Source organism: Ruditapes philippinarum, unplaced genomic scaffold, assembly GCF_026571515.1.
Source record: "Ruditapes philippinarum isolate M1 unplaced genomic scaffold, ASM2657151v2 ctg216_1_1_1_1, whole genome shotgun sequence".
NCBI classification, from domain to species: Eukaryota; Metazoa; Mollusca; class Bivalvia; order Venerida; family Veneridae; genus Ruditapes; species Ruditapes philippinarum.
This window is the reverse complement of record NW_026866999.1, coordinates 134,829-147,299: the sequence shown is the minus strand read 5'-3', so window position 1 is coordinate 147,299 and position 12,471 is coordinate 134,829. Positions and strand designations below refer to the sequence as shown.

Below are 12,471 nucleotides of genomic sequence, written 5' to 3'. Positions count from 1 at the left end.
AATGTTTTATAAAGAATTATGATGTTATGAGTTTTATCAAAATCTCTTGTTAGTGATATTTCAATAGAAAAATCTTGTAACGGAAAAAAAATGTATTTTCAAAAGCAATAATTGCAATTTGAATTAATATTAAATAAGTCAGCAGTGTTTTAACTTAATTAAATGTCGACAAAATTTTATACAAAATATTGAATTTCGTACATTATAAAATGAATTAAAATTTCACGACAAAATATATTTTTTTCTATATTTCTAACTGGTCAGCAGTTTCCCTATATATCTAACTGGTCAGCAGATTCTACTACATGTGTATATGTTTAACTGGTCAGCATTTTCTCGCCTGAATGTAAAGAGCGTTAAATTTGCTAACCATATAGAATAAGAAGAGTTTTACGGCTTAAATCAATTTGAAATAACATAAAATTGGTCAGCAGTGTTTTTACTTAATTAAATGTCGACATAATTTTATAAAATAAATTGAATTTGCATACATAATAAAAATGAATTACAATTTCACGGCAAAATATATTTTTCTCTATATATCTAACTGGTCAGCAGTTTCCCTATATACGAGGGCTGTCCGGAAAGTTCGTAGACAAGGCTATAAAATTATTTTAAGCAGACATATCAATATGATGATTTAATACTTTACTTAAGTATTTATCTGCTACATATTTCTAAATTAAAAAACATGATAAAAGTAATATTCGCAAAGCGCCGATCACCATGGCAACATGATCAACGAACCACGGAGCACCTTGATTTCATGATGATAGCTACTCGAATAAAAAGTTGCTAAAAGATGTAATTTTAATGCAATCTCTCGTTTTAATTTTGTGACATCATAGGATAGTATAACATGATATTCAGTGTAAATTATGATGTCATACGTAAATAAACAGCTTGTTTACGGCGATTATTACGGAATGCCGTTAGGGCCACCGCCTATGAATGTGTTGATCTTAAACGCGATAGTCGATAGTACGATGGTGAAAACGCGAAATCACGAAACTACGATGGTGAAAACGCGAAAGTACGATGATGAAAACGCGATAGTACGATGATGAAAACGCGACAGTACGATACTACGATGATGAAAACGCGACAAACTATCGTGTTTTCACCATCGTACTGTCGCGTTTTCACCATCGTGGTTTCGTGATTTCGCGTTTTCATCATCGTACTGTCGAGTATCGCGTTTCAGATCAAACCATTCATAGGCGATGGCCCTAACGGCATTCCGGAATGCCGTTAGGGCCATCGCCTATGAATGTGTTAATCTGAAACTCGATAGTCGATAGTACGATGGTGAAAACACGAAATCACGAAACTACGATGGTGAAAACACGATAGTACGATGATGAAAACGCGATAGTACGATGATGAAAATGCGATAGTACGATGATGAAAACACGACGGTACGATGTTGAAAACGCGATAGTACGATGATGAAAACACGACAGTACGATGATGAAAACGCGATAGTACGATGGTGAAAACGCGATAGTACGATGATGAAAACACGACAGTACGATGATGAAAACGCGAAATGACGAAACTACGATGGTGAAAAACGCGACAATACGATGGGGAAAACACGATAGTTTATCGCGTTTTCATCATCGTAGTATCGTACTGTCGCGTTTTCATCATCGTACTTTTCGCGTTTTCATCATCGTACTTTCGCGTTTACACCATCGTAGTTTCGTGATTTCGCGTTTTCACCATCGTACTATCGACTATCGCGTTTCAGATCAACACATTCATAGGCAATGGCCCTAACGGCATTCCGTAGATTATAGGCAATGAAGGTGCGTACATTTTGTGTTGCAAAAATGACGTCAAATTAACGGACGGAGCAACGTAATGATATTTAACTTCATAGCAACGCTAATATGGCGCCAACTGAGATTATAATCTTTACCTTTAAAACAAAATTAACCATGAAATGTTAAAGGCAACTTGTGTTTAAATGAATAAATGTCAAACAGATAAAGAAGCGGTGATGACAGGATATTGTATAAGAAACGCTCCAGAAGTGACCAAAAGTAGCATGGCTGAAATATCGTAGATTGCGTTACAACATTTTTTTGAAAAAGGCAGACATCTTACACACAGTATGGGAACCAGTGAAATCTTTATTTTTAAATAATAATTTTAAATATGAAATGTATGAAGCAATAACATGTAATTAAATGTATAACGTCAGACAGGTACCATGATGGCTTTTGAAATCGGAAATGAAATTAAATAGTTGGTAAAACATGAATTTAATTTGACGCCGTTGACGTTGTCAAAGTGCTCCATGATTTATGTATATATGTTGTATGAAAAACTTTTAAAATACCAACGTTAGTCACAGTTCGGTAATTTTTTGATAAATGTGGTTCGCTAGATATGTATTTTTTATGCTGACAAAAATTTGTTACAGCGTATGTATTGTTTTTTACAATAAAAAAATTGAAGATGACGTAATATGAACTTTCCGGACATCCCTTTCGTATCTAACTGGTCAGCAGATTCTACTATATATGTTTAACTGGTCAGCAGTTTCTCGCCTGAATGTAAAGTAGCGTTAAATTTGCTGACCATTATAGAATAAGAAGACTTTTACGGCTTAAATCAATTTGAAAATAATATTAAATTGGTCAGCAGTGTTTTTATTTAATTAAATGTCGACATAATTTTATAAAGTATATTGAATTTGCATACATTATAAAATGAGTAACAATTTCACGGCAATATATATTTTTCTCTATATATCTAACTGGTCAGCAGTTTCCCTATATATCTAACTGGTCAGCAGATTCTACTATATGTTTAACTGGTCAGCATTTTCTCGCCTGAATGTGAAAGAGCGTTAAATTTGCTGACCATATAGAATAAGAAGAGTTTTACGGCTTAAATCAATTTGAATTAACATTAAATTGGTCAGCAGTGTTTTTACTTAATTAAATGTCGACATGATTTTATATAATATATAAAATTTGCATACATTATAAAATGAGTAACAATTTCACGGCAAAATATATATTTTTCTATATTTCTAACTGGTCAGCAGTTTCCCTATATATATCTAACTGGTCAGCAGATTCTACTATATGTTTAACTGGTCAGCATTTTTCTCGCCTGAATGTAAAGAGCGTTAAATTTGCTGACCATATAGAATAAGAGAGTTTTACGGCTTAAATCAATTTGAATTAACATTAAATTAGTCAGCAGTGTTTTTACTTAATTAAATGTCGACATTATTTTATAAAATATATTAAATTTGCATAATGAGTAACAATTTCGTAGCATTTAAATATATTTTTCTCTATATATCTAACTTTTCAGCAGATTCTACAATATGGTCAGCATTTTAATAACATATTTTTGACTGTTTATTGTATTTTGTCATAGATAAATCAAGAATGACACGTCGCGTGTGAAATCGATTTTAATATGACCTTGGGGCATATCGATCTCGATAAATTATCAGTTTAATGGATATCTGTGGAAACATGTTGTTTATAATGTAATAAAAGCTTATTAACTATAACAATTAGCACATTATTAATTTTTGTTCAATATTACTTATACAATTATACGAACAACAAATAAGGAAACAGAAATCACTTTATTTCATATTTGCACTAAATATACGACATAATAATTATATTTTTGTTAAAATTACATTACGTATATGTACATGTATATATTTTAACCTATGATGCATAGTTTTATACATACTTGAAACAAATTATGATTTTTCGTACATCATATTTTGACTACATTTTTAAATTTTAACCAATATATAACGCATAGAAGAAAATTCATTAAGGTACTTAAATAAAATATTTATATCAAAATAAATTGAGAAATATACAGTATATATCAATTGAATTTTTTATAATTAATATGTATCATTTGTAATATTGACATCTTGAAAAAACATTTTATCAAGTATTTCTCGACCTCGCCTGTAATATCACCAACGGAAATTTGACACCTTCAATGTTTCCCTTCTTTGTGTAACTGGTCAGCAGTTTTCGATAATCCTTTTTTGTTTAACTGGTCAGCAGTTTCCTATATATTCTATATCGTCAGCTAATTCGTCAGCAGTTTAGTGCGACCCCTTCCATGATCGCACCGTTTGTCGGTGAGTTAGTAAATTCTGACCAAGCACCGGTAGACGCACGACAATGCGATACGATATTATTCCAAATGTCGCTTCGCATTGTCGAGTGTCGCTTCGCGTTGTCGAGTATCGCTTCGCGTTGTCGAGTGTCGCTTCGCATTGTCGAGTGTCGCTTCGCAATGTTGAGCGTCGCGGTGTAAAAATCATAAAAATAACGCGACATTTACTCGACATTTTAAAAATGTCGCTTCGCGATGTCGAGTGTCACTTCGCATTGTCGAGCGTCGTATCGCATTGTCGCGTTGTCGTTTCGCATTGTCGAGTGTCGTGGTATGCACTTCTACCAACCTCGACACTCGACAATGCGACAGTGACAATGCGACAACGCGAAGTGACATTGCGACAACGCGAAGTGACATCGCGACAACGCGAAGCGACGCTCGACAATGCGAAGCGACACTCGACAACGCGAAGCGACATTTCTTAAATGTCGCCCTTTTTTACCGCGACATTTCTAGGCGACAGTGCGACATATCGTTTGACACTGTCGAGCGTCGCTTCGCATTGTCGCATATCGCTTCGCGTTGTCGAGCGTCGCTTCGCATTGTCGCGATGTCACTTCGCATTGTCGTGTGTCTACCCTTAGACGCGACGGACGACATTCTAAATGGCACGATAAGGACACCGTAATATACAGAAAAATAGCGTGTACGAAAAATGACAATGCCACGCGAAAATTTCCCGATATTGTTTTGGATAGGGCTTCGTTCTTCCTATGGTGCACTGAAGACCCTTCAAACTTGTACAAAATCGAATCTGCAACGGGGGGTTTACGTCTGGCTCAATTATATAGTGTTTTAGAGCAAATATAGAATTAATTTAAAAAAACAAATACCTTGTATGAAAAAAGACTCCCACGGACATATTGTTTGGGACAGGGGATTGGTCCTCATAAGGATGCAAAGAAAACCTTCAAAATAAATACAAAAACGAATTCGCAACGTAATCAGACAAATGGTGTGTTAACAGTTCGCTCAATAATATCTAGTTGTTTTTTTTGACAAAAATATATACACATTTTATATAGAAAGAACAAACAGCCGTGGCGAAAAACGACCATGGGTGCAGAAATCTTCCGGGTATAATGTTTGGTTGGGGCGATGGTTCTCATATTGTGTAAGGAAGATCTTCCAAACAAACAAGTACAAAATCGAATCTGCAACGGAATTAAACAAATGGGGGTTTAATCGTAGTATGCGAAGAAAACCACCCAATCCAATCCAATCTAATACAAGATAGAATCCGCAACGAAATCAGAAAATTGTGGTGTAACTGATAGCTCGATACTATGGTGTTATTAACAAAAATGTATACCCTTTTTACACAAAAAGAACAAATCGCCGAACCAAAAAAAAAAAACAAAAACAACCGTGCCACGCTGAAATCTCCCGGATGTATTGCTTTGGTTAAAACCTTGGACCTCATGTTGTGCAGAGAAGACATTCCAAATTAGTACACTAATACAAGAACAAATACGCAACGCAATGAGATAAATGATGCGTTAACTCTTGGTTCTTGTTGTTGTTGTTTTTTCTTTTCTTTTTATCTTTATATATTTACTCTTTTTTTAAAAAAAAAAAATAGCCGGTTCATAAACGAGCAAGCCCGGGTATTTTGCATGGGTAAAAGCTTTAGGACTTATATTATTTAAGATAGACTCTAAAAACACATCGAAATCGAATCTGCAACGGAATCAGGCAAATTGTCCATTTGCTAAAGGAAATTTGGGATTTTTTTTTTCGAATGTTCTTAGACTTTATATAATTAAAGAACTAATCACCGGTCCAGAAGCGACCATTTTACGCGTTCCTCTTGCTAACAGTTTTCTTGCATTAAAGCTTTGAACCATTTATTGCTGTGAACAATATTCTCTTAAATATTCTACTAAATAATTACTTATTCAGTACTCGTACGTCGCGTTCATTTTACAATGGCAAACTAAACATCCTTTCATTCCTGAATATTATTTCCTGAATCGTGATCGATAAAAATAATGTAAATTTCACTATCAGAAGCGTTTTCTTTTTGCTCTATCCGAGATGTGTCTTTCGTAATTTTAGCCGATCTACGGTTATACAGAAAAAAGCAAATCACCGGTACAAAAACAAGACATACGGAAGTCTCTCGGACATATTGCTAAGGTTAGGGCTTTGGGTCTTATATCGTTAAAGATGACCATCCAAACTAGTACAAAAACGAATCTGCAACGGAATAAGTCAAATGTTTTCAACTGTATAACTGCATTTTACATACGAGGATTGATAAAAAAAGTTCTTGGCCCGATGTACTTCCGGTAGTCAGATAACCCAACTAATAGTCTTACTTTTCAATATAATTACCCTCTACATCAATGCGCTTTGCCCACTTGCGCCAGCTTGTTTATCCCTTCAAAATAGAACTGTATATTTTGGTCCTCAAAGAACTCATTGACAGCCTCCATGACACCTTCATTGCTTCCAAAACGTCTACAATTGAGCTTGGTTTTCAGTTTCGGAAACAGGTAAAAGTCAGATGGGTCCAATTCCTGAGAAAATTGGGGATTCGGAAGAATTTCTAAGCCGCAGTCTGTTGCAGCAACCATCGCAACTTGGGATGTGTGAGCTGGCGCATTGTCGTGCAGGAGAGTCCGTTTGTTCCTCCTTTTACGCGCGATTTCTTGACGCAGACTCAATTCGTCAGCATAGCATGTACCTTTTATGCTCAAGTCAATCATGATTATTTTCTGAATATCCAAAAAAATTGAAGCCATCATTTTCCCTGCTGATGGCACCCTCTTCAATATCTTTGGAGGGGTGAGCCAGAGTGCTTCAACTGCATGCTCAGTTCTTTTAATTCTAGATTGAAGTGATGGGCAAATGTTTCATCCTGAGTTTCGATCCGGTAGATAAAATCAGTCTATCCTCGTAGCGAGACAAAATATATCTTGAAATGTCAAGCCTGGTCCGTTTCTGGTCGTCAGTCAACTTTCTGGGGACCCATCTAGCAGGAACCTTTGACATGCCTGAACTGAACCAAAGCGTATACCCACTTCCCTAGAAATGCTTCGCAGGTCTCGCCTTCTGTCGCGCATGACCAGATCGTCCACAGCTTCGGTAGTTTCATCGTTGACGGCCTCTTTTGGCCGCTTAGGCCGATCATCATCTCCAATATTCTCATTGCCCTCTCAAATTCAGCAGCCCATTTTTTTTCTAAGTGCTTTAGGAAGGGGACTCCTTCCCAAGTGTATCCATGAAGTCTTCATGGATTTCCTTGGGGGACATCTCTTTCTTACAGAGGTACTTAACACACCCCTCTACTGACCAAAGTATTTTTATGTTACTTAATCTGTGTAAAACCGCGTGGTGTTACTCGGTCGGTAATCTTCAATAAGATATCGGTATCGACTAATCGTGTGTAAATGTCAGTGAAGTGACTTGAAGTATATCGGGCCGAAAACTTTTTAATCACACCTCGGACAGTCAGAACCAATCGCCAGTCAAAACTGATAATTCCATTCGGTATTCTCCAGACATATTGATTGGGCCAGGGCTTCGGTCCCCAGATTGTGCAAAGAAGACCTCCAAACTGGTAGAAAATCGAATCCGCAACGGAATCAAATGGTGTTTTTAACGATTTGCTCTATCGAGAATGTGCTGTTTTTTCGTGTGTGTTTTTGTTTTTGTTTGTTGTTGTTGTTGTTGTTTTCTATACAGAAAGAATTTTAACAATAAGAAAATACCCATTTTTTCATTGAATATTTCTTGATATTTCATTTATTAATGTACAATAAATTTCACTATATCTACCAAAAAGACAAATTATTACTGATTTTGTGCTATTCTAATTATTTGCTTTTTTTAATGCTCTCCTGGCATTTTCTATACTCTTCAACCCGTTTAACATTACATTTTTTCATATTGTTATGATTATTTCTGGGGAGTGGTTAAGCAAAATGGCATACATAAAGATAAGATATACAAACAGAATTTAGAATAATTGAGTGGCGGCATGGCCGAGTGGTTAACGCTTTGGGTTAGTAATCTTATGATCGCAAGCCGCATAGGTTCAAACCCTGACAGGGTCTTGAGCAAGAAATTTTACACTCATTGCTCAGTACTTGTTGGTTCCAGGAACGGATTCGAAAGTGTTTTTATAAGATAATAGCTTCCTACACAATCGAATTAAATTAAATTCTGTAACCAAACAGAATTTTAAATAAATCCGAAACAAAACACTCAGCTGCAATAACAAGAAGGTTTAGTTATGATTTCGTTGGACACACTCAGAGATTAACAAACACAGGTTGAAAAACATTACAACATCAAAAAGAAAATCGTCAGAAAACATAATCTATAAATCTGTAAAAGGGAATACAAGTGAGGTTTTACGCAAGCGTAAAATGGCTGCGAAGGGGTTGGTTAAATGGAAGGAATAAGTCAAATTTTACCTGATGAAAATTGTGATGAATGTGAAATGATTTATAATAAAAGAAGTAAGATGTGATAGTAGTATTTTTACTTCCGTTCAAATCAAATACTAAATCATCTTAAATATTCTGGGCCCCTAAATTGATTGGTAAATTATGGTAAAGTTATTTCTTTAATAACTAATATTGTTATAGATGTTATCAGATCAAGCACGTATTATTCGTCGAATGGACATAACCAATGTTTTGCAATAAATTGAAAAAAAAGAAAAAAAAAATGTTTAGCGTATGCATGTGAATGTGTTTATTGCAATAATGTTTAATACTCGCAAAATAAATCGTTTCATTCTGCAGTAAAGCACACGACATTTTTCAAAATCCTCAATAACTAAATAATTAATAACTTAATAATACTCGGCTGCTTCGCAGTCGAATGAACGCACAGGATTTGTCACTAATTCATTGATAGTTGCTTAATTTATTATTGATAACCCGATTAATTCATTAGAAATTAGATTTGTTTATTTTTTTATCATTTTTGGTTAGTGAGCGACTGTAAAGAAATTCTTGATGAATACCCGGAAGCAGAAAGTGGTTTTTATAAAACAGGATTAAAAACCCTATGTGATGGTAGTTCTACACAAAGAAAAAAAATTTTAAAAATTGTTAAAGTCTGGGGGACATGGATAAAACTTTTGACGGTTGGCGCGCTCCTTTGCCCCGTAACGGTATTTTTAATTAAATCGTTTAAAAACTTCATTGTAAATTAAGTAAAAAACTTTGTCAAAGCAAATATCGGGAATTTTAATTTAGTCCTATCTTACAGTTTTGAAAGATATACATGATAGTTAGGACTAAGTACATCACATGCCGTTCTTGCATAACAGACAAGATTATCTACTGGTGCTAGAAGAAACTTGTCTACTCTTTCGATGCAAGACAAGTCAAGTGATGATCTGAACATCAAACCTGATTACTAAGAAGTTCAATAGGTCTATGAAAGATCCCGTTTCCGTCTCATATATAGAGAATAAGATAAAACTTGGAGTTGTAATGCGACTTTATACTATGTTAGTTTGAATCTACTTGAATCATTTATCAATTTAAACTTCGTTGTGTCAATTTCGTTGAACTCTTTGTAGATATTTCATAGGCGCATGGACGGGTCCATTGAGTTTTATCGAAACTTCACAGAGTATGAAAATGGGTTTGGAAATGCAGGAGAAGAACTGTGGCTAGGTTTGATTTATTGTTCACTTTAGTATAAACAGTTTAGATAAGTGGAATTATTTAAAGTAAACGAAGTATGTTATTATAAACAAACAGTGCTTTTTTTAATAGCTTGTACATTTATGATATGAATAAGTGTAATACAATTCTTGTTTGATCGTTTTCGTATTTTATTGGCTAGCATTTTGTATTGTTAAGTAATTCATCTACCAAAAATCTACTAAAATACGTATAGAGGCTTCACGTTTTCAAAGAAATCTGGAAATCATCTTGCGTGTCAAGATATCATTGTTGGCTAATGTTTCAGTTTTATTTTAAATCAGTTGTGACGATTTGGTAATTTTGACATGTAATTAAGTTACGAAGCGATATTGATATTAAAAAAGATAAAATAGAAAACAAAACTTCCAGATTTCATGACAATGCAAAGTAATACGTCTCATATTTCAATACAGATTGTAAGTATGTTTCTTGTTTCATTTTATCCTTGCATTAAAAGAAAACTGGTATCATTGATAAACAGGTCAATTTATTCATATAAAAACATCGCCATGTATCATATGAATCAGTTTGCAAATATGTAAGGGTTTTTGTGTGGATCAAAATATGATTGTTTTGTTTCTTTTGAAGTTTTTTTTTCGTTCGTTTTAGTTTTAAATTTCATCTTGACACCTTGGAACTGCCGATATTTTCGCGATAGTAGAGGTTGTATTTATAGTAATTTATGTTCCACTGTTTTACTTACCATAGGCCTGAAGTACATACAAGAACTAGCTAACCAAAGTCATTCTGAACTTCGCATAGACATGACAAATCACAACAACGTCACAGGCTATGAGACCTTTCCGGATTTCAGGTTGACAGATGGAATAAAGTATAGACTCAACATTGGGTTACGTACAGCATCAGGTACAGAACGAAATTATATGAGTGTTGATATTTAAAGTATGAAAGATAAAATGTACCAAACAAATATATCTTTGACTTATAAAGATTTTAATTGATACATACATAAAATTAAACTTTGCTTTAGCAACTCAAAGTTCTGAAATAAATCAATGTTTTCCTCACCTATTTTGTAATATTACATATACATTTACCATTAAGCATTCAGAATATTTAAACAAACAACGAGTAGATACATATGTTAACAAATAAGATCAGCATTGAAAATGGAGCCATCAGTTTTAATGTTTTGATAAAATTATGGAATTTTCTATATCCAGCTATATGACTATCAGAAAATGTCACTACATGACAACAGACTAAATTTGGCCTCATACAGTGAAAATCGTATTTACCTTTTTTTCAGTTAACGTCGGAGACGGGTTAAGTTACAATAATAATTCTCCGTTTACAACATTTGATCGTGACCTAGATAATAAAGACTCACATAATTGTGCTGTTGATCGACACGCAGGCTGGTGGCATAAGGCATGTACAATGGTTAATTTGAATGGATTATATGTCCCACCAGGTTCAATTTGTAAAGTTGCTGGGGCAGAACCTGGGCTATGTGATCATCTGCATAGAGGGCTTGAAGGTGGACCTCGTGTGAAATTAAGGAGATCTTCAATGATGCTGAGAAGGACACAAATTGTGATCTAGATAATGAAAAGTTTATCTAAACTCAGACCTTTAATACTTTTTAGCAAATATCAAACAAGGTTTTAATATAATATACAGAAAACTTTATCATTATTAAAGTGACCAAATTGTCCCTTTGTAATTTTGTGTTCTGATATTGAAGATTTGCCACGATAACAACTTGATTAATACGGAATGCCGTTAGGGCCATCGCCTATGAATATGTTTATCTGAAACGCGATGGTCGATAGTTCGATGGTGAAAACACGAAATCATGAAACTACGATGGTGAAAACGCGATAGTACGATGATGACAACGCGATTGTACGATGATAAAATCACGACAGTACGATGGTGAAAACGCGATAGTACGATGATAAAAACGCGACAGTACGATGATGAAAACGCGATAGAACGACGGTGAATACGCGATAGTACGATGGTGAAAACGCGATAGTACGATGATAAAAACACGACAGTACGATGATGAAAACGCGAAATCACGAAACTACGATGGTGAAAACGCGACAGTACGATGGTGAAAACACGATAGTTTATCGCGCTTTCATCATCTTAGTATCGTACTGTCGCGTTTTCACCATCGTACTGTCGCGTTTTAATCATCGTGCTTTCGCATTTTCACCATCGTTGTTTCGTGATTCCGCGTTTTCACCATCGTACTATCGACTATCGCGTTTCAGATCAACACATTCATAGGCAATGGCCTTAACAGCATTCCGTAGATTAAACAGTTACCCAAAAGCTAAATATTCGTGTCTATTACGATATTAAATAAAATTTTGTTTGAGATATAAGTTGTCTAAGTGCATTATGCATATCCATTAAATGAGTGGAATAATTGTTATACAAAATGTATTTAAAGCTGCAGTCTCACTTACATCCCGGCAGAGCCCCGGAAGACATCCGGGGTGGTCCGGGAACAACCGGAGTACATCCGTAACTCTGCTGGCATCGTTCCGTATGATCCGAGAACATCCGGTATTTGACCACGGATGTAATGAAATATATAATATCAGCGGGATGATCCGGGAAGTATAGCTTTGCCGGC

At 35.0% G+C, this 12,471-nt stretch overlaps 1 protein-coding gene across 1 annotated transcript; it reads left to right on the top strand.

Annotated features, from left to right (window-relative positions):
- The first annotated feature begins 9,692 nt into the window (after window positions 1-9,692).
- On the top strand, window positions 9,693-11,535 carry LOC132734460 (ficolin-1-like). The gene is made up of 3 exons (XM_060721202.1): window positions 9,693-9,824; window positions 10,566-10,724; window positions 11,128-11,535. Exons 1-3 carry the CDS (start codon window positions 9,743-9,745, stop codon window positions 11,421-11,423), a joined length of 537 nt encoding a protein of 178 aa, XP_060577185.1. The 5' UTR covers window positions 9,693-9,742; the 3' UTR covers window positions 11,424-11,535.
- The last annotated feature ends 936 nt before the right edge of the window (window positions 11,536-12,471 follow it).

Excerpts from the sequence above, each read along its gene's own strand:
- LOC132734460 (XM_060721202.1), top strand. The coding sequence starts at position 9,743 with ATGGACGGGTCCATTGAGTTTTATCGAAACTTCACAGAGTATGAAAAT. Across the intron at positions 9,825-10,565 it reads AGGAGAAGAACTGTGGCTAG|GCCTGAAGTACATACAAGAA; the intron begins GTTTGATTTATT and ends TACTTACCATAG. Across the intron at positions 10,725-11,127 it reads TGGGTTACGTACAGCATCAG|TTAACGTCGGAGACGGGTTA; the intron begins GTACAGAACGAA and ends CCTTTTTTTCAG.